This window comes from Pleurodeles waltl, chromosome 8, assembly GCF_031143425.1.
Source record: "Pleurodeles waltl isolate 20211129_DDA chromosome 8, aPleWal1.hap1.20221129, whole genome shotgun sequence".
Lineage (NCBI taxonomy): Eukaryota > Metazoa > Chordata > Amphibia > Caudata > Salamandridae > Pleurodeles > Pleurodeles waltl.
The window spans coordinates 69580696-69601375 of record NC_090447.1 but is presented as its reverse complement, the minus strand read 5'-3'; the positions used below and the strand labels follow the sequence as shown (position 1 = coordinate 69601375).

General features: G+C 46.9%; 2 protein-coding genes across 2 annotated transcripts; both read right to left on the bottom strand.

Annotated features, from left to right (window-relative positions):
• Positions 1–1129: 1129 nt before the first annotated feature.
• On the bottom strand, positions 1130–18965 carry LOC138249058 (rho-related GTP-binding protein RhoG-like). The gene is made up of 2 exons (XM_069203112.1): positions 18913–18965; positions 1130–2268 (listed from the first exon to the last, which is right to left on the bottom strand). The coding sequence occupies exon 2, from the start codon at positions 2249–2251 to the stop codon at positions 1682–1684; it is 570 nt and encodes a 189-aa protein (XP_069059213.1). The 5' UTR covers positions 2252–2268; positions 18913–18965; the 3' UTR covers positions 1130–1681.
• LOC138249057 (rho-related GTP-binding protein RhoG-like) lies at positions 5696–7035 on the bottom strand. The gene has a single exon (XM_069203111.1). The coding sequence runs from the start codon at positions 7008–7010 to the stop codon at positions 6444–6446; it is 567 nt and encodes a 188-aa protein (XP_069059212.1). The 5' UTR covers positions 7011–7035; the 3' UTR covers positions 5696–6443.
• Positions 18966–20680: the final 1715 nt, after the last annotated feature.

Here is a 20680-nt window from a genome sequence, read left to right as displayed (position 1 = left end):
GTGTTTCCGATATTCTGTCACTGATCCGCTGCGCTGATCATAAATGAATGGCAGGAAAAGCTCTTCACTGGGATTGCCATTTCCCCAGTGCCAAGTGGCGCACCCTGTTCAATTGGAAGCGGATCAAGGGTTCACCATCGGCATGTACTAAGAAGTTCGGGTGACCCGCGTTTAGTCTGATGGACCTAATGCCCCTTGCTAACTAGTAAATTCTTAGAGTGCGCTAGCTGGTCCCAGGTCCCTCTAGCTTTCTTACTATGGATCCTCACCGCAGTCCTCTGAAGGATGCCCTTGGGATCTTCTCACTTGATTGCTTTCTTGAGATCCCACTCTGCTCTCAATTGCGGTTATTGACGTGGCATGGGAGTATAGACTCCACGACCACATACTCGATGCCAAACGCATATGCAAACCAAACCGCTGTTCTGGTCATAAACTGGCTACATCTTATTTTATTACACAAAATTGACATAGGGGCTGTCAGGAAATTGATGACCACATTTATTCACATGAGCATCAACAACCTTCAGAGCATACCACTGACACCCGACATGCTGAACGATAAATGTTACATTTCATAGAAATCCTTTACGCTACAGCAAACCCTGAAATGTACACACTGCCACAAAATAGCGGGGGGAGACACCCACACTATGCTGTGAGCAATCCAGGGGTAGAACTGAAAGGTAATGGCTGTCATCAGTCCTAATATCACATCGAGTCTACCCTAAGTCCACATCAAAATAGTTTTCGAACAGTTTTTGAAGACATGAAAGGTACCATATGTTTGTCTATAATCGTTGATGTGACACTCCTTTCTGGCACGGTGCATGTTGTCCACTGGCGAGCATGCAGTCATCCGACACCCAACGCCATCTAGTCTTCTTGTGATCACACTAATGATAGCTACGGCGAAGCCATAGGCGTTCCTGCACCTGGATGGACCAGGGGCCTGTTTTAGAACTTGGCAGAAGGGGATACTCTGTCACAAATGTGACGGATATCTCGTCCGCCATATTGCAATCCCATTATATCCTGTGGGGATCAGAATACGGCGGACGGGATATCGGTCACATTTGTGACGGAGTGTTCCATCTGCCAAGTTCTAAATCAGGCCCCATATCCAGAGTGTACAGCTCACAATTGTCATGCTGGGATATCCTTGGCTCACAATTGTCATGCTGGGATATCCTTGGCTCACAATTGTCATGCTGGGATATCCTTGGCTCACAATTGTCATGCTGGGATATCCTTGGCTCACAATTGTCATGCGGGGATATCCTTGGCTCACAATTTTCATGCTGGGATATCCTTGGCTCACAATTTTCATGCGGGGATATCCCACTCCGACCGCTGCCAAAGAGGAAGCTTGAACAATGACTTGTGGGTGATGCCCATTTCCTTTCCTGGCAAAACTGTTAGTTGGGTGCGACTACTTCAACTGAGTTTGCATCAAGCGTCAAGACCCGTTTAGAAGGCCTATTCAGAAGAATATAGTTCCTTTGGGCTCCAAGACACAAAAAAAGTCATTGCAATGCTCCTCTTTACTGCTGAGCAACCTGTGCAGTCAAAATGAGGTCTATTCAGCAACAATGGATGTCATTTCCACATGTGTTTTGGTATTTTATTGCCACGGAGCAGAATCTCTGGCCACCACATAACTCTTTATATGATCGTTATTTCACATCAGGTGGGAGGCACCTTTGGGTTTTTTCAGGACGGGGTTGCGTATGGCTTTGGCTGCCTCCATGAAGACTTCTGTGACACCCTCCTGGTTCAACGCTGAGCACTCCATGTACCTGACTGCGCTGATCTCCTTGGCAAGTGTCGTTCCTTGTTGAGAGGTAACCGGTGCTTGGTCCTGTTTCTGAAGTTCTTTGATGACCTCAGTGTTGTTTCTGAGATCTTTCTTGGTGCCCACCAGGAGGACAGGGATGTTGGGGCAGTGACGGCTTACCTCCGGGTACCATTTGTGCCTCACATTCTGGTAAGAAGAGGGGTTGACGATGGAGAAGCAGATGATGAGGACTTGAGCCTCAGCGTAGCACAGTACCCTAAGCCTTTCGTACTCGTCACAACCTCCTGTGTCCCAGAGGTACAGATCAACACTCCTACCATCTACTGTGATAATGGAACCACGGTTGTTGAAGCAGGGCGGATAGTCCGGGTAACCGTTTTGTGTGTAGCAGATGAGAAGGCAGGATTTTCCAACGTCACTATCACCAACCACCACACAGTTCGCACTCTGCATCGTGCCACAGCAAAAACCTGCAAGTGAACAAAGACACGGCCGTAGGTGTTGCAAATGGTTAGGGCATTTTGACACAATACATCATCTTTCGTATTTTACATTTCTTTATTCCTCCTACCCAACCCAACTTTTAACAAGAGTTACACAAGTGACTATTTCAATTTATACATCTTTCAGTTTTGAATTTGCAGTATGCAGCAGGGCAAACCTTATTGCATCAAGCTGACGATAAGACAATACAGACTGTGTACCAAGAGATTGAATCCAAGGTAGCCGTGGAATTCACTGCAGGCATGTTGGCCAATAAAACTGGAGATGCTGAATGTGGGGCAGCAATGAATCACAGAGTCTGCGGCAAGCACCAACCATTAGAAGGACCTGCTCCGCTCACTCTAGGGATCGTATAGTAGATCGGATCTTTTATGTAGCCTGGTGCTGTAACATGATGGCCGTCTGAAAGAGAACACGTCCTTTAGTTGATGGAAGCAAAGCCTACCTGAGACGTTGTTGGAGCAGAATTACAACAAATTACATGTCAATTCAAATAATTCTAAATAATAAGAAAGTATATCATAGGTTTATGGCCAGGATCTCTCGTTTGACTCTTTCATCTTGCCTCAATTCCGGTAGCTCGGAACTTTATTTGGGGTGATGAAGAGTGTTCAAAATTCACGCCATGCTTGCCTAGGGGTCAACTGGCTCCATGTCAGAAGAGTGAGTTCCAGGAAGCCTTCCTTTTCAACCTACTGCACTGAGAATGCTGGGACATGTAGTTTCCCTTTCGTCGTTGCAGGAATGGACCTGCAGGTCCCATCAGGCTTAGGTCTACTGGATCTTGGATCCACTTGACAGATATCTGGTGAATCCGCTCTTCTCCCCCGTGCTTCAGCCTTAGGGTGTCCTAAAATAATACATCAGCAAGAGCATCCGAAAGACAATAAGAGACCCTGGGGTGGAGGGTTGAACCACCCCCACCACAGAAATTGTGCAAAGATTTTTGAACCACTGGCTGAAGAGGCATTTTCCTGCACACTCAGGCATATTTACAACCCCTTTGCCTGCCGTTACGCCACTTTTTGGGACGCTCCAGGGGCGCATTTCTTGCAACCATATTTATGAGGCCAATCAAAGCCACTTTGCATGGCTTTGAATGGCCTCATAGATATGGAGTAAGGAAAAGCAGTGCAAGTTGCCGCGCTGCCTTGGTCTGCGTCAGGGAGGCGTTCCATGGGCATTGCAATGGGTGTTCCCACGCAACTCCCATAGAGTTTGACGCATCCCCAGATTTAAAAAATCATGTAAATCTGGAGCAGTGCCAAAACCTTACAACTCCCCAGGTGAGACGTAACAAGGAGAAATATCTTCATTTCTCCTTGTTTTTTTCCTATTTCTATGCGTGCTGCATACTGCAGCACGCATCGAAAGAGGAAGAAGCCTGTACAAAAACAATCCTGCATGCAACTTCAGGTGCCCTTGCACCATGGTGCAAGGGTGCCTGCATTGGTGCTAAGCAGCCCATTGCGCACCAGTGCAGGAGGAAAAGACAGGAATGTGGCGTATTTTTTAAATACAGAGCATTCCTGCCCTTTCCAGGTGACGCAACGCAGTAAAGTGACTTGCTGCGTTGCACCACAGTTTCGTAAATCTGGCCCTCAGTGCTGAAGATGAACAAAATTTACTGCTGGACCAAATACACTGCGGGACCAGGGTTTTTGGTAGAAAGGGGGCAGCGTCACAAGTGGGGCAGAGTCCTGAGGGGTTGTTCAATGATTGTCAGCCTATCGATACATTTTCACTTCTAACCCCAAAGAAATTTGCAGCATTGAAAAGTGATAGGAGAGTTATTCTGTTTAACTGAATTGATCATATATAGACTGCATTTTAAGGTAGATTTGTGGGTTAAGGTACCTGCTGCAGAGGGTTATGTTTCAGGACATAAAGATAATTCAAGTAATGTACTTGCGGGAGAGGTTTTCGCGTCATCCCTGGTCATAGGTGTGAATCATTAACAAGCTGTGCTCAGATGGTTGATATATCTGTTGACCTACATGTAAGGTGTAGGTCACAAATTTCTACTTTATATAAGATAACTGAGGCCCTCATTACAACTTCGGCGGTCTTTCAGAAAGACCGCCGAAGCTGTGGGCGCCAGTATACCGCCAGTGCTGGTGGTATATCTGGCTCCCTATTATGACTTTTCCACTGAGCCAGCAGATGGTAACAGTGTTTCCGTCCGCTGGCCCAGCGGAAAATTCACATCAACATGGCAGCCAGCTCCTAATAGAGCCGGCGGCAATGTTGATGTGCAGCGGGTGCAGTAGCACCCATCGCGCATTTCACTGCGCAATGAGGCTGTGCCTGGGGGCCCCTTCACTGCCCATGCCAAGTGCATGGGCCCCCAGGGGCACCCCAAGTGCCCCTTACTGCCAGCCTTTCCATGGCGGTTGGGGATTATGACCGCCAGGCGGAAGCCTGGTGAGATGTTGGAGGGGCCAGCGGTATGGCCGTGGCTATTGCTCCACGGCCATAATAGCTGGCGGAACACCGCCATGTTGGTGGTGTTACCGCCAGCTTACCGCCGGCCGCCAGGGCCGTAATGAGTGTATTGACAGTTTTGTTGCATAGATCCTTATTTAGCCTGCACTTCTTCCCCCAATTAATGTAATGTCGAAACATTACAAGGTGCAGTCAATATCAGCCCTGGGTTTAGTTTTTTTCATCATTAATTTTGGTCCGATTAATAAGTCTGAGCAACTCTGGATTCCTTCTAAAACACATAAGAAGGTACCATTGTTGACTGAGTCCCACGGACAATTATTATATTAATCCATAGCGCAGGGGAGCCGCAGGGGCTTCGGGGTGACCTTCCAAACTGTTCCCAATGGAAACCATGCACGTCAGTGCCCAAAGTGAGACTGTGGCACGTGTTACAAAAATATTAAGAGAAATAAAGAAATAAAAATCTAAAAAAAGCCCGCAGCCGCATCAAAGGCTGGGGCGGATCAGCTGGGACACGGAGAGACCCATAAGCCCTTGCCCTGACCTATGAAATTTGCATATTTTCTCTGTGGTGCAGGGGCACCACCACGGGACACCAGAATTTTGTGGGCTGAAAGGAGTGCCGCAGACCCCATTGGAGGCCTTAAAACATGTTCTTTATAGTCACCCTAAGTCTCCCCAGGGGTTACATTAGTAATCCCAGGGAAAGAGTACTTTATTTTTAAAGGCTCCTGTAGCTGCTGAGTTGACACAAAAGTTTCTGAAGTTTGGGATCTCTGTAGGTGGATTTTAAGGTTGCACTTGCAGCACGTCAAAGGGAAACAAGAGGCTCATGCACACATTTCATTAAAATGGTTTGATAATTACAAAATTTGCAGTCAATTATTATATGTTTTAATGGAAGTCATGAAAAGGCTTTATTGACAATCACAAAGTTAACGATCAGATGTTGTAATGAAAATCACTGAAATATTTCGAAATGCTTTATTGACAGTCACAAAGTTAACAGCGAGTCATGACAGGACTTAATGAATGTCATTGTAAGATGTACCATCCATAGCAGTTTAATGGTGTTGCGTGGTTATATTATGGCATATGTCAGTGTTTATGAATGTAGTGACACACTGACAAAGCCCACAGGCCTGCCTTTTATAACTACACCCGATCATGGTATGTCTAAAGCAAGTGGGAGTGTCTTGTGGTTACAGTTTTCAGGGCTCGCTAGGGATGTGAACTCTCTGGAGGAAGTCACCATAAGTACTTCCACCTGACATCATTTATATATTTGTAAATGAATGCTAAGTATTCAGAAGTATGAGAGTAATAAAGTACATTTTATAAGCGAAAGCACTAACTGGATCTGTTTTATTGGGTGTTGGTTGCTGCCTGCCTACAGACTGGGGCAATAGCCCATACTAGCTTCCTTTGAGTGGGCCTTGGACTGCTCTGCCTTGCTACCCTGAGAGAGTCAAGCACTACAATGGGATACTTGGGACCCAGTAGATGGGAGGTTATGGACTTATTACTTGTGAAGGACCCGCATCCTTTGCCACTAATAACCCACTTTCTTACAATCACTTCTATTATTTCATAAATCATTGAGATCCACGGTGGAAGTCGAACTCATTGCTGCTACAAGTCTCTTGTTATCTTGTGGCAGAGTCCATGAACATCCTTTGCCTTTCTCCACTCTTCACAATAGGCAGCAAGGGTGTTTTCCTGGTGCATGGTTGAGCACAGCCTTAGCTGCCTCCAAGAAGACTTCTCTGACACCCTCCTGGTCCAACGCAGAGCACTCCACGTACCGAACTGCATGGATCTCCTTGGCAAGGCTCAGACTTTGAGCAGGGGTAACAGGCGCTTGGTTCTTCTCCTGAAGCTCTTTGACGACCTCTGGGTTGTGTCTCAGACCTTTCTTGGTGCCCACCAGGAGGACAGGGATGTTGGAGTAGTGATGTCTGACTTCTGGGTACCACTTATGCTTCACATTCTCGTAAAATGGAGGGCTCGCGATGGAGAAGCAGGTAACCCAGATGGAGGCCTTGTGGTAGCAGAGTATCCTCAGACTCTGGTACTCCTCCTGGGGTGCTGTATCCCAGAGGTGCAAGCTCACAGTCCTCTCGTCCACTGCGATTTGGACAACGGTGTCTGAGAAGCTGGGCCGGGCGTAGACTGGGAAGGTCTCTTTTGTGTAGCTAACAAGGAGGGAGGATTTGCCCACTGCACTGTCTCCCACCACCACACACTTTGCACTTGTCATCCCCTCTTGCGTGCAGCTTTGCCACCTCTCCAACCTGTTGGAGATCGAAGACAGAGAACAGGAGTTGTAGCTTCAAGCTAGCTTTTACAGTTAATGACAACAGAAAACGTCCCTGGAAAGTGTCAAGTCTCCAGCGTGGTACAGAGCACTAGTCCTTCCAGCTTAAGCTAACAAGGAATCAATGCACCATATTATATTAATCTGCATTGAGCATCACTTGGAGCAATGGAAGAACTTCTCCAGTCCTTTCCTACATATTTCCCGGTGGATTTGGGACACTCTAAACCTTGCTGGACCTTCAGTGTCTCTAAGTGAACATCAGTTTCAGTTTATTTATTTATGTCTTAGTTAATTAAAACCATACGCACACAAAAGATTCCATGCATCACTGCCATCAGGTTGCCATTATAAATCTCTTAGGAAGTCTCATGCTTTCAACAATGCACCAATCATACTATACAATTAAAATAATGTTTTATAAGTAGAAATAAAAAAAAAACATTCTAAAATCCATCTTTGGCTATTAGTTGTCCTCTGATTCATCAATTCACATTATATTTCACTAAAAAGATCTCATGGTTTTTACACTACGCCGTACTCGATTTTGGCTTCATAGAAAAGGATAAAGCGAACACGAAGGGCCACCACACCTAGAAAGGGACTATCGTTTGCTACTGTGATGGAGCATTCCATCCACCAAGATCTAAATCAGGCCCATAGTTAGCTAAAGGGCAAAGAAATGTTCAGTACAAAGGACCATCACAGACGTGCATCTGTCTTCAAGAACACCAAAGAGCATCCATGCTTCTCCTTTGTGTCTGGTAGAAGGAATACCTGGGAGCCTGAAGGGTTGCAATAGGAAAATGCAGTTCTGATGAGCAAGGATCCTGGTTGTGGGAGTATGGTAATGGAAATGGCAAACCAAAAACTCACCTGGGCACATATATATATATATATATATATAAACTTGAACAAAATACATTAAGGTCCTCTTTGGGTAATACCTATGATCCAAGGTCAATTTACACTTTGCAAGACTAAAGGGTCCTGAGGCTGCGTCCTTCGCCACATAATGGTATAGGAGTGGGGCCAGAGAGGAGGACCGACCAAGTCTGGAATCTGTGTAGCTTTTTTTTGTTCCTAGCCTCTGTCTGAGCAAGTTCAAACCGTTTGCTCCAAATCTCCCACAGGGGCGTCTTTCATCCAGCACCCTAAAATAACCTCGTACCGTCGAAGTAAAATGATCAACGAATGTCGACAGTAGTTGACACTTACCCCGTGTCACCATAATTGGGCCGAATGACACAATAGGGATTAAACAACATCTAAGAGATCAGGGTTTCTTGATAAGTGAGAAGAGAGCGTTTAATAGGTCAGCAGGGGACTGAGGGTTGGGGTCTGTGATATTACACTCATGCTAATATTATCCAAACTTTATTGGGCCATCACAACTGCTTGGATGACATCCTTCTGGTATATGATTCTTTACAGGTAGCGAAGGCATGGACAGAGGCAAATTATTTATTGTTTATCATGGGATGACTCCTAGATGCTTCTGACGGGGTAGTGGTCACTGTGGTCCTCTGCCTCATGCTTGGTCTGTGGCCCAGTTTGGCTAGGGCAAGACATGCACACCACAGAAGAGACACACTCGGTGCAATATTCCCCTTTGCCTTGTCGAGGGCTGTTAGGTGCTAACCTCTCACAGTCCACCTCACACAGGGTCCCTTCGGTGCCTGTCGCCAAGTGTGTTTGGTGGACAGACACGTATTAGACCTGAAGACGCTGATCAGGAAGGCGCTGGGCATGGACAGCACCTACCAACATTAGACAAGGGCAACCCAATAACCCCCCAACAGCTTGGGTTAATTTAAACCAAAAAAGAGAAAACATGGGAGTCATTTTATATCTCAGTTATAAAGTTGTTGCTGAACATTCATCAGTATTAATCATATGGAGAATGTATCTGTTGATATTAAGCACCAAAGTGAGATAAAGGTATGAGGAAAAAATATTTGGACACTCTGGTTTATATGAATAACACTGCTTTTACTTGTAAACAAGAATCATAATACAAAACAATTATCATGCAGAGTTGCACACGTACCATTAAACTCTTGAGAGATCCATAGCAATCCAAAGTATTACAGTCCATAAGAAAGGCTGAAATGAAACACACACCGGCTGTGCAGTCACTGGGCCAGGCCCTTCCTCAAGCAGATACATTGTTGTGTAGCCATTTTAGTCTTAGCTATATACACGTTATTTTAGCACACTAGGCCTGCCACTGTGCACTTTAACCTTGATAGATTTTATTCAGCTTCGTTTATTATTTTAGCAATAGCCACATTTTGCGGTCTTGTTTTATTTTTCTATCTAGCTGTTCTTTGCCTAGGCCAGCACTGCGTTCCTAAAGAAAAACATTTCTCTCACTCTGTGCTCTTCTCAAGGCTGCAGTAAGATAGGTTGCCAGCTAAAGTGGTACGTTTTGTCTCTAGTGTTCACAGAAAACATATACACTCGTACGTGGGATCCTTTTCTTGGAACGTCAGTTGTTTTATTATAAAAACACTATTCTGACCTATGCACATTAGAGGGAGATTCCAGCCAGATGACCACGACTGAATGCTGATTGCTGAACGCCTCGCTGCAGCTGCCTTTGCAGATTACAGGCCTCTTGCTCAGGTATGAGGGATGATGTCTTCCCAGGGGAACCTGAAGGGCAGAATTAGAGCTTAACATGCTGTGCTCTAACATAGCCTAAATAGGAATTATTTCAAGAAACTGTGGTGACAATATGGTAGCGTTATTTTTGTGTTTTACTCTTCTTGTCACAATTTTAATACTGTTATTGACCTAGTTATTGCAATGCATGCTTTATTATCTAAGATGCAGTTACTTCAATAAAATCTTATTGAACTATCCTCTGCCTCTGATTGTCCTTGCATATGTAATACTAATGTAACTGAGAGAAACGGATGAGATTTGAGTAACCACGATTCCCCTGAGGAGTCATGTATGTCAGGCGCCCCGTTGCCTAATCATCCCTGCTCTAGGGTGGAGATGAGGCACTGCTAGTTAGCCGGAACAAAGCCCGGATTAGGCCGACAGGTGTCACTCGTAGTGGGTTCAGAGCCAGTCTCCCCACAACACGAGCGATTCTGCCGTTCAAATCCAGTAGTCTCATAGAATACACACGACAGCATCTTTGAAGTCAGCTGGCAATTGCTTCATCATCTATTACTTTCTTACTCTATGCCAAGTTCAAACTGTGGACTGTAATCCTGTGGGTTAACGCACCTGCTGCTGTGACACAGTCCAGGTGCTTCCCCTTTTCTTCAATGTCCACACGAAGAGTGGATTTTAAAGCTCAAGCTTTGTGCTCAGTGACAAAAGTTCAAATTGTACATGTTTGTTCTTTGTCTTTTGCTTTCCTGCTGAAGACCGCTCCTCTCCTTCCCATGTGCTGCAGTGCACTTAGATTACTCTTGCATTATCAACAGGCTGTCAACTGAGCTGCAGCACTGTGCGTCCTGCCTTCTGTCCCCGCAGTCACTTTGCATATGCCACTGTCTCCTCTCCTGCTCTCTGCCAGTCTTCCTTTTCATTTTCCTCCACCTGCTGCTTCACACTCCTCAGATCTCTCTGTTGTCTTCTTTTTTTAATTACCATGGTCTCCTTCCCTCTGCCTCTACTGCTCTTTTGGAATTTCCCCACTAGAAATGTAGAGTAATAGGATACCAAGATGACCTAAAAGCAATTAGTCAAGAGACATTCACAACAAATAATAGATGGTGAGGAAGACAAGAGATTAAGAAGAGAATTTGTAGTAGAGAAGTGACTTAGAGACAAGGTAAATACAGATGAGATGCTCCACTGCAGCGCAAGGCATCGCATGTCTAAAGTGTTGCGGCACAGTGTCCTTATCAGAGGGATAGGACTAATTGGGATTGAGAAGCACAATCCTGATGCCTGTTGGATTAGTGGAGGAAGCAAAATTAAAGTTGAATGCTCTTTTGGAGATAGGGATGAACAGCGAGGACGCTATTACACATAGGGCGCACTTTCTCTGTTTGCACCACGGCGCTCCTTAAAACAGATGCGCAAGGTGCAAACAGAGAAAGTGCGCCCTGTTACTCTGAATGGCCTGCCCCGCGGCAGCGCATTCAAGTGAAAAAGAGAGCGGCTTTGAAGCAGCCGCTCCATGTTTCATTGTGCAGGCGGCAACCCGCCTGCTATTTTAAGGGGGTTTGGAGATCCACTTGCAGCTGGTTGCAGTGGGTGAATGCACCCCCTGCGAGGGGATGTCTGGGGGATCCAGCGGCCCCATCCCCTCTCCGGCGGGCTGCCATCATGAGGCCTCTGACAGTGTGCCTCCTGACAGCTTCTTTGCCTCTGCACCTACGTCTTTAATAGGGCGCAGGTGCAGAGGGATTTCCTCATTTGCAGGGGGGCACACCACCATGCAAAGGAGGGAACACCTCTAGTGACAGAGATGGCGCTATGTCTGAGCCAGCGATATCTGTATTACAGAAGGAGCCGCACAAACATTTGTGGCCCTTCCTGTAATACCCAAGTGCACCGGGGTGGCAAAAAGCGGTCACACGTGCCCATTGTGCCGCGGGGCACTTTGTGTAATTCAGTAACACACATGAGTTCCTGCGCAGAGAAAATCAGTTACTGCACATGCAGGAAAAGTGGGACACTGCTCCAAAAAAAACGAATCTTCTTGTAGAGTTGACCTCCACTACAGATACAGCTCAGCTCCTGCATACGTAGTGCTGAACCCCTGCACAGATAGAGCAGAGCCCAAGCACAGATGGAGCTGAGCTCATACAGATATGCTGTTGAACCCCTTTACAGGCAGTTGTTTCTTGCTCTGAATCAGAGATTATTCCTCGTACACACACAGATGAGCCCCTGCGCAGACTGAATCATATTCCTTCACAGACTGAGGAGAGCCAGTTCACAGGCAGAGTTGAGCTGTTTCAGTTTTCATTCCAACAGTGTAAACACTGATCGCCTGCAGGGTTGGGATACAGGGCACCAGCTCATGTTCTGTGGAGGGACCACAAACTTTTCATCCAAGTTAGTCTCCAACAGGGCCTGTCTCTGATTCTCTAACAGGAAGTGAGGAGGAGAGGAAGGACAGGGGGGATGGGAGAGGACTGACAAAAGAAATACTGGAGGGAGTGACTGACAGAAGATAGAGAAAAGAGAGAGCGGAAGTGTGGAAAGGAATATGGCGGGAAAAGAGGAGAAAGAAAGGAGAGAAGGATATGACTGAGATGGGAAGGAAGAGAGGAGACATGTGAAATGGGAGATGACACAGTGAGCGATGTGTGAACCAGCAGCACACCAGCAGCACAACAGTGAGGCTAAGGCAAACTTTACAGCACATTCCACGTGTTCTTTTAGCTCCGTTCTCCACCAGACGTCTGGCCGTCTCCACCAGACGTCTGGCCTTCACCACCAGATGTCTGGCCGTCTCCACCAGTCGTCTGGCCGTCTCCACCAGACGTCTGGCCGTCTCCACCAGTCGTCTGGCCGTCTCCACCAGATGTCTGGCCGTCTCCACCAGTCGTCTGGCCTTCATCACCAGACGTCTGGCCGTCTCCACCAGTCGTCTGGCCTTCATCACCAGACGTCTGGCTGTCACCTTATCAGCAGGTGATGCGGTGCAGTTACCAATCTCCAAAGAAACATTGTGGACTCTTCGGACTTGGGTTTAAGTATGAAAATTGTGCAGTTCTGGGCAAATCACGTCATCTCACTGTGCCTAAAACTTAAACATGTGAGATGCTAGTGTAACTGTGCGTAATTCAAAGATTGACTTGAGATCACTTCCCATAATGTACAATGCTCGGTTGCTCCTCAGGTAGGTCCAGGCCATATAAATATCACCACATACTTGTTTTTACATTGTGAAAGGGTATCCCCCACATCCTGCTCTGTGACTGCCCCTACCTTCTGAGCTCTGGGTGAACCCTCCTCATTTTGTGAAAGACAGATAGAAGCCCCACGTAATTTCCATCATCTTAGGACATGCGCCACACCGTTAATGGGATTCATACACGTCTACTTTGCTGTGTCTGTTAGAGTACTTTCTTGTGTTTATTGGGAGCTCCTCCTACAAACACCTTCTTGTTCCTTGGAAACATGTGTTTATTGTGCAGCTTATGTTGCTTTTAGTCGCAAAAGCCACATTTCCAATAAGGCTTCAGTTCTTTTTTATCTGTGATTCAGACATGAAGACCAGAAACAGGACTCTGGGTTTGTGCAGACATTTCCTTGACAATTTAAATGGGAAGTCTCCTCAAATTTTTCTCCTCTGAGCTTTCTTAACAGAATTTCACAGATCACACTTAAATTATCTTTGGTCGAATGATCAGGTTGATTTCTGCTTTTCTTTTCAGGATTCCACTGTCCTCAATGACAGAAATTGCTTTATTTTTCAATAAACTATGTGTTATTGGCATTTATAGACTGTAAAATTTAGCATAGTTTCACAATGCTGGTCAGAATGATTGCGCAGTTTAGGAAACGGACAGTAAAATACTGGAAACTGCTGTTACAGGCCAGGTTGCAATGTTATCACACCAGAATTGCCCTTTTAATGCAATTCAACATTAGGCCTGGGTGGAGATAATGGAATTCCACGGAACTCTGCGAACTGACCAAAATACTCTGCAGCGCTACACGGAGTTCAGCAAGCGCCAGAGTGCATTAGGTCGCAATGTCCGAGCGGATTTTTAGCTCCAGGTATTTGTCCCATGCTGTAAGATCAGAGCGAACTGCACCATGCACAATGCAAGGGGTACTGCTTCTTTTCTGCCACTTCAGTACATTTTCTACTCGAGCGGCAGCTTCCTCAACACTTGCCGGGGGGTGGTCTGGAGTAAGATTTTCCTTGCTCGCTGTCGCCAACTTAACTTTGGCGAACGAGGAAAAAACTCTGCTCCTCTCCGCTATGTGGAGTTTTTCATAACTCCATGCTCTAAGCAAAGCGAGGAGAGGGAAAAACTCAGCGAGCGGAGCGGAGTTCACCGCCCACTCCTATAAAACATCAGCATAGTTCAAATATAAATTGTTTATAAGTATGAAGCTAGCTGTATATGTACTCAGCATTGTACAGAGATGCACATCCATTTTTCGTCAGCACTGAAATGGGAAGCCTATTGTGATTTCTTTAGGAAAGTACCCTCTTTTTGGCCTGGTTACCCCCACATTTTGCCTGCTGTCAGTGTGTTTTGACTGTGTTCACTGGGATCCTGCTAACCAGGACCCCAGTGACTGTGCTTGCTCCCTCTAAATTTGGTTGTTCTTAACTTTTTACACTCCACAATTGGCATACTGGTGCCCCCATATAAGTTACTAATATATGGCTCCTAGGTACCCAGGGCATTGGGGCACCAAGGTTTCCCCATGGCCTGCAGCATATATTATGCCACCCATGGGAGCCCATGCAAAATATGTCTGCAGGCCTGCCATTGCAGCCTGGGTGAAAAGGTGCATGCACCCTTTCACTACAGGTCACTGCACCAGGTCACTGTAAGTCACCTCTATGGCAGACTCTCCTAGCCCAGAGGGCAGGGTGCAAGAACCTGTGTGTGAGGGTACCCCTGCATAGGCACAGGTGTCCCCACGAACTCCAGCTCTATTTTCCTGGACTTCGTGAGTGCGGCAAAGCCAATTTAGCTGTGTACTGGACATAGGTCACTACCTATGTCCAGCTTCATAATGGTAACTCCGAACCTAGGCATGTTTGGTATCAAACATGTCGGAATCAAACCCCAATACTGTTTGCCAGTATTGGTTTATGGTTCCATGCACTCTGGGGGCTCCTTAGAGGACCCCCAGCTTTCCTCCTACCAGTTTGCAGGGTTTTCCCGGGCAGCCCGCGTTGCTGCCACCCTACAGACGAGTTTCTGCCCTCCTGCTGCTTGACCAGCTCAAGCCCAGGAAGGCAGAACAAAATATTTCCTTTGGGAAAGGGATACAACACCCTCTCCCTTTGGAAGTAGGTGTTATATGGCTTGGGAGGGGTAGCCTCCCCCAGCCTCTGGGAATGCTTTGAAGGGCACATTTGATGCCCTCCTTGCATAAACCAGTCTGTACCAGTTCAGGGACCTCCAGTCCCTGCTCTGGAGCGAAACTGGACAATGGAAAAGGAAGTTACCACTACCCTGTCCATCACCACCCCAGGGGGGGTGCCCAGAGCTCCTCCAGGTAGCCACTTGGTTCTGTCATCTTGAATCCAAGGTGGGCAGAGGCCTCTGGGAGCATATGAGTGGCCAGGTAAGGCAAGGGATGTCACAGCCCCCTCTTGATAGGTGGTCATCTTGCTAGGTGACCAATCCCCCTTCCAGGGCTATTTAGGGTCTCCCTCTTGGATGTGTCCTCAGATTTAATGCGCAAGATTCCAGCAGGACTCGTCTGCAACATTTACTTCGACTTCTGGCCACTGGAACCGCAACTGGACTTCACAGGAACCTACAATCTGCAGCTCCAGCGACGACTTCTCTCTGCAACATTGTTTCTCTGGCTCCTTCCAGCAACTGCAACATTTCCCCAGCTGTGCATCCTCTGTGGGCGACAAGTTTTCAGTCTGCACCAAGAAGCAAAAAAGAATCTCCCATGCATCAGCTGGCAGCAACTGCATCGACGACCGGCTGCATGGGTCCTCTCTATTGCATCTCTGCTTGGATCCGGCAACAAAGGTGGTGGTCTTGAGTGGTCCTCTCGGTCCCCTCTACCAGCTGTCCAACTTTGGAGGTGGTGAGTCTTGCAGGACAGTACGCCTGTGCACCACGACTCTTGCAGCTACCAAGGCTTGTTGGCTCTTCTCCTGAGGGATCGTCAGGCTCCCTGTAGCCCCGGCCTCCAGCACTCCTCCCTGCAACTCATGGTCTCCTGCCTGCTGCTCCAGCGACGTGGGACTCCTTTCCAGGTGTGCTGAGTGGGCCTCACTGCAACTCATGTCCCTCCTGCCTGCGAGGTGCCTGTGAGGGCTGCATCCACGACTTCTTACTCTTCTGATTGCTGGGGGATGCCTGGGACTCCCCTCCATAGGTTGAGTCCTCTCAGACCTTCCTGGTCTCTGGCAACTCTGTGAATCTTCTTCTGCAACTCTTGCTCTTGCCTTGGCTTGTTGGTGGATTTTCCACACCACTGACGGACTGCAACTCTTCTTCTGACATGGGACATCGACTGCATCACTCCTGGAACCCTTCTTCTGCCTTTGTGCTGCATAGCTGACTCCTGGTCCTCACCGTCAACCAGGTCCTGCATCTCCAGAAGGGTGGATAGTGGCTCCTGCCCCAACTGGACACTCCAACTGGAACTGGACTTGGTCCCCTTCATTTGCAGGTCCTCTTCTGTCTGGATCCATCTTCTGTTTCTTGCAGACTTGTTTGGGTCTTCCACAGTCCTTTCACAAAGTTTCTCTGTGGGTTTGGGAAAAACTTCTCTCCTGGTCGCTGGGGGGGCACTCTGGTACTTACCTTCTGGGGTTCCTAGTTTCTCCAGCTCCCCTCTACAGATTCCATTTACCTGGGTTTCCAGAATTCACACTCCATTTTTTTTAGTATATGGTTTGAGCTCCCCCTAGGGTCAGTATTGTCTATTGTTATTTCACTGTTTTCTATTGCTTTCTATGCTCATTCCTGATTACTAAGGTGTATATATTAGTGTGTTTACTCACCTGCTAGTAGAGTATTGCCTATAGAGTATTTTAGTATTTGTGCCACTAAAATAAAGTACCTTTATTTTTGTAACAGTGTGTGGTTCTTTCATGTGTGTAAGTCCTGTGTGACTGTAGTGGTATTGCATGAGCTTTGCATGTCTCCTAGATAAGCCTTGGCTGCTCATCCACAGCTACCTCTAGAGAGCCTGGCTTCTAGACACTGACTCCACCTCAGTAGTAGGGGATACCTGGACCTGGGATAGGGTAATAACCCAATAGGTGCTCACCACACACCAGGCCCGTTCCAACAATGTCCCTCTGCCCCCACCCACTGTTAATTGGCCCTATGTTAATCACAATAAAAAGGATTCTGAAGCTGGTCCACTTCTAAATACTGACATACAAAATAAAGGGACAAAAAGAGGGAGCAAGAGATGCAAAGAAGATCAGGCATTGACAAAGCCAACAGGTCTGAGTTTAATGTATGAATGTCTGTAGTGTTAGCACATTAGAATAAAACACACAAGGGGGACCAACAGGAACAGACAGAAATGGCTCTAATTTTTTTAAGTAGTGCCTGATGCTTTCCAATGCACACACTCGAGTGGAGGTGGAGGGAAACACCCAAACAGCCAAAAGCATCAGGCGAGAGAAAAATACTCCACTGGGCTGAGCAAAGATGGTGATTGATGGGCGGCCCCTCCGCTACGGCAGAGGAACGTTGCCACGCTGCTGAAAGCAGAAAAATAAAGTGATGATAAAAGTAGTTTATGGCTTTATTTTTCCGGGGCCAGTCTCCTCCATGTCAGCAGGTGGAGGAGGAGTGGTATGTGCACTTAGAACTCTCCACCCAGCTGTGTTGCACAGCCCGGTGGAGACCACGTGCAGTCTCTTGCTCCCTCCCTGAGTGGCATTTGAGCCCACTGGGGCCAATCCAGGTGCTTCTGTCATGTTGGGTAACAGCATGAGAGAAGCCTTGGGATTGGGTGGGGAGGGGCGGAAGAGGACCAGAAGAACCGAGATGGCAGGGTCGGCGGAACCCTGAGGCGGTATGTAAGTTTTTTATTATTTTTTATTATTGCCATGCCCCCTGCCCCCCAACCGCTTCCTGGCAGCATCCGCTACTGGTGATTGATAAAGCCTCAAACGAATGGCTGAAAGAGGCTGGTTGAAGAAAGCCAGTGGTTTAAAGGGCCAAACCCAAACTTTAATCAAAGTACCCTGTTGCCAATCGGTGAGTTTGGCAGCGATGCGCTGAACTCCAGACCTTAAATATGAGGTGGCTCTAAACTATACTTCAATTGGAGGATCTGTGAAGCCCACCTCTCTGGTTGTGAAACTTGTCCTTCTACACTTATCCATACACAAGTTAATGGACCTTCAATGAAATCCATCCACATTTATTACCCAAAAATACTGAAAATATCCAGCTTTACTTTCAGAATGTTATTCTTCGATTTTAAAAATTTTAAAGTACGACGCGACACAGGAGGGTAATTAGTTTTGAGACTACTGATGAGTAAAAAGGAGATTAATCCCTGTGAAATCTCAGGCTCCTACTTCTTTTATTCTAATTTCTCCGGTCTTTCCATACATTAATTTCAATGTAAATCTTAGAGTTGCCTATTGTTTGAATTAATACATTTTGCCGCTTTTACTCATAATAATTGCCTTCCCGTCCTTTATTTTTTAAAGAATATGTTTGTGTCACTTTTTCCACCAACCATGCCTGTCCCCATCTTCTTGTAACCTTGACTCTGGCCTTGGGACACACCTTACCTATCCGTACCAATACTGGTCTTGGCATCTCACCTCACAACCTCTGCAGCCCCCTCGTGCAGTTGCATCTGCCCCCTTATCGTTCCAGGGCTCAGGTACCAAAGGCAAAGTGGAGTCCTGTGCTGGGATAATCACACACTGCCCAGGGGCGAGCAGACAACACACAAAATCTCAGCAAGCGAGCACAGCCCTGCCAAGCTTCCCAGGTCCATGTGTGATGTGCTGCTCCAGTCTAGGTTTTTTCTTTGAATTCTGGGACTTGTAGTAGTGTTTATTCCATTGTAAAACAGGACTACAAGTCCCAGAATTCAAATGAAAACAAATCTAGACTGGTGAAGCATATCGCACATGGAGCTTTGAAACCTGGCAGGTATGTCTGAGCTGCAGACAACACACAAAATCTCAGCAAGGGTCACTCAACCCACCGAGCTAACTTACCTCAGCTCACGCCTGGGACTCCTGGATGCTGTCCCTTTAACACTCCTTCCTCCGCACCCGAAGTAGGAAGTTACAGCAACAGGAAGTTGCACATAGAGGAAAGCCCCACCTCGGAGCGGTGACTGTGAGTGAGTGAAGAGGATGAATGTTCGGGCCCAAGAATTCCCACGGCGAAGGCGCTATCCCTTGAATTAATGGCATAAGGCGCAATGAACGGCCTCTGCTGCCCCATAGTGGCTGAGTTTGAGAATGCATGAACCTTCCTTTCTTTGAAGCAGCAGGCCGTGCGGGCATTTTTATTTATGTTGATTTTTGGCGATTTTTACATAGACCGAACGTGACCCAAAGGCATTAGAGTACCGCAGGAGAGCAGAAAGCACGTTCTGGTTGAATAATATCTTAACACAACCTATTGGCAGCAGCAAAGGAGGAAACAGTTCTTACCAGTGATAGGAGTTTTTATTTTTAGGTATAATAACACTAACGTGACAAATGAAAAATAAAGGCCCATATTTATACTTTTTTAGCGCCGCATTTGCGTCATTTTTAACACAAAATACAATTGTGGGGCATATTTATACTCCGTTTGCGCCGAAATTGCGTCGTTTTTTTTGACGCAATTTCGACGCAAAACTAACGCAAACTAACGCCATATTTATACTATGGCGTTAGAGGCGAATAGCGCCAAAGTTCCCGGAATGTGCGTCATTTTTTAGCGTGAACCCCTTCCTTGCGTTAATGATATGCAAGGGAGGCGTTCCCGTCTAAAAAATGACTCCCAGGCCTTTACGTGGTATTTATACTCCCGGGCAAAAGAGACGCCCGGGAGTGGGCGTGGCTAAAAACGGCGCATTTGCGCCGCTTTTTAACGCCTGGGTCAGGCATGGCGTTAAGGGACAAGTGGGCTCAAAATGAGCCCAGAGTGCCCTCCCCTGCCCCCAGGGACCCCCCCTGCCACCCTTGCCCACCCCAGGAGGACACCCAAGGCTGGAGGGACCCACCCCAGGTAAGTTCAGGTAAGTATTTTTTTTTTTTTTAATAATAATTTTTTTTGGCATAGGGGGGCCTGATTTGTGCCCCCCTACATGCCACTATGCCCAATGACCATGCCCAGGGGACAGAAGTCCCCTGGGCATGGCCATTGGGCAAGGGGGCATGACTCCTATCTTTACAATGATAGGAGTCATGTTGATGGGGGATGGGCGTCGAAAATAAATGGCGCAAGTCGGGTTAAGACGATTTTTTCGACGTAACCTGACTTGCCCCATTTTAAGACGCCCATACGCCATTTTCCCCCTACGCCGGCGCTGTCTGGTCTACGTGGTTTTTTCCCACGCAAACCAGGCAGCGCCGGTCTGATTGCGCCGTCTAACGCCATTCCATAAATACGGCGCCCGCATGGCGCTTCAGAATGGCGTTAGACGGCGCAAAACTTTTTGACGCTAAACTGCGTTAGCGCAGTTTAGCGTCAAAAAGTATAAATATGGGCCTGTATTTTGTAAGTTTGCGCCAAAAAAATGACGCAAATGTGGCGCTAAAAAAGTATGAATATGGGCCAAAATGTAGTTTAAATAAAAAAAATATGCCAAGCAAATTGTGTTTATCTCGATGTTACCTGAATTTAAAAGGCCAGCTCTGCGTGCAACCATCTTCCAGCGAGAGGCGGAGCTTGGCCAGTAAGTTTTTTTTAACTTCAGATTTTCCAGCACTCACCCTGGCATATGATGTTAAGGGAATCTTATGACAAGCAACCGGGGTGCATGAGAGG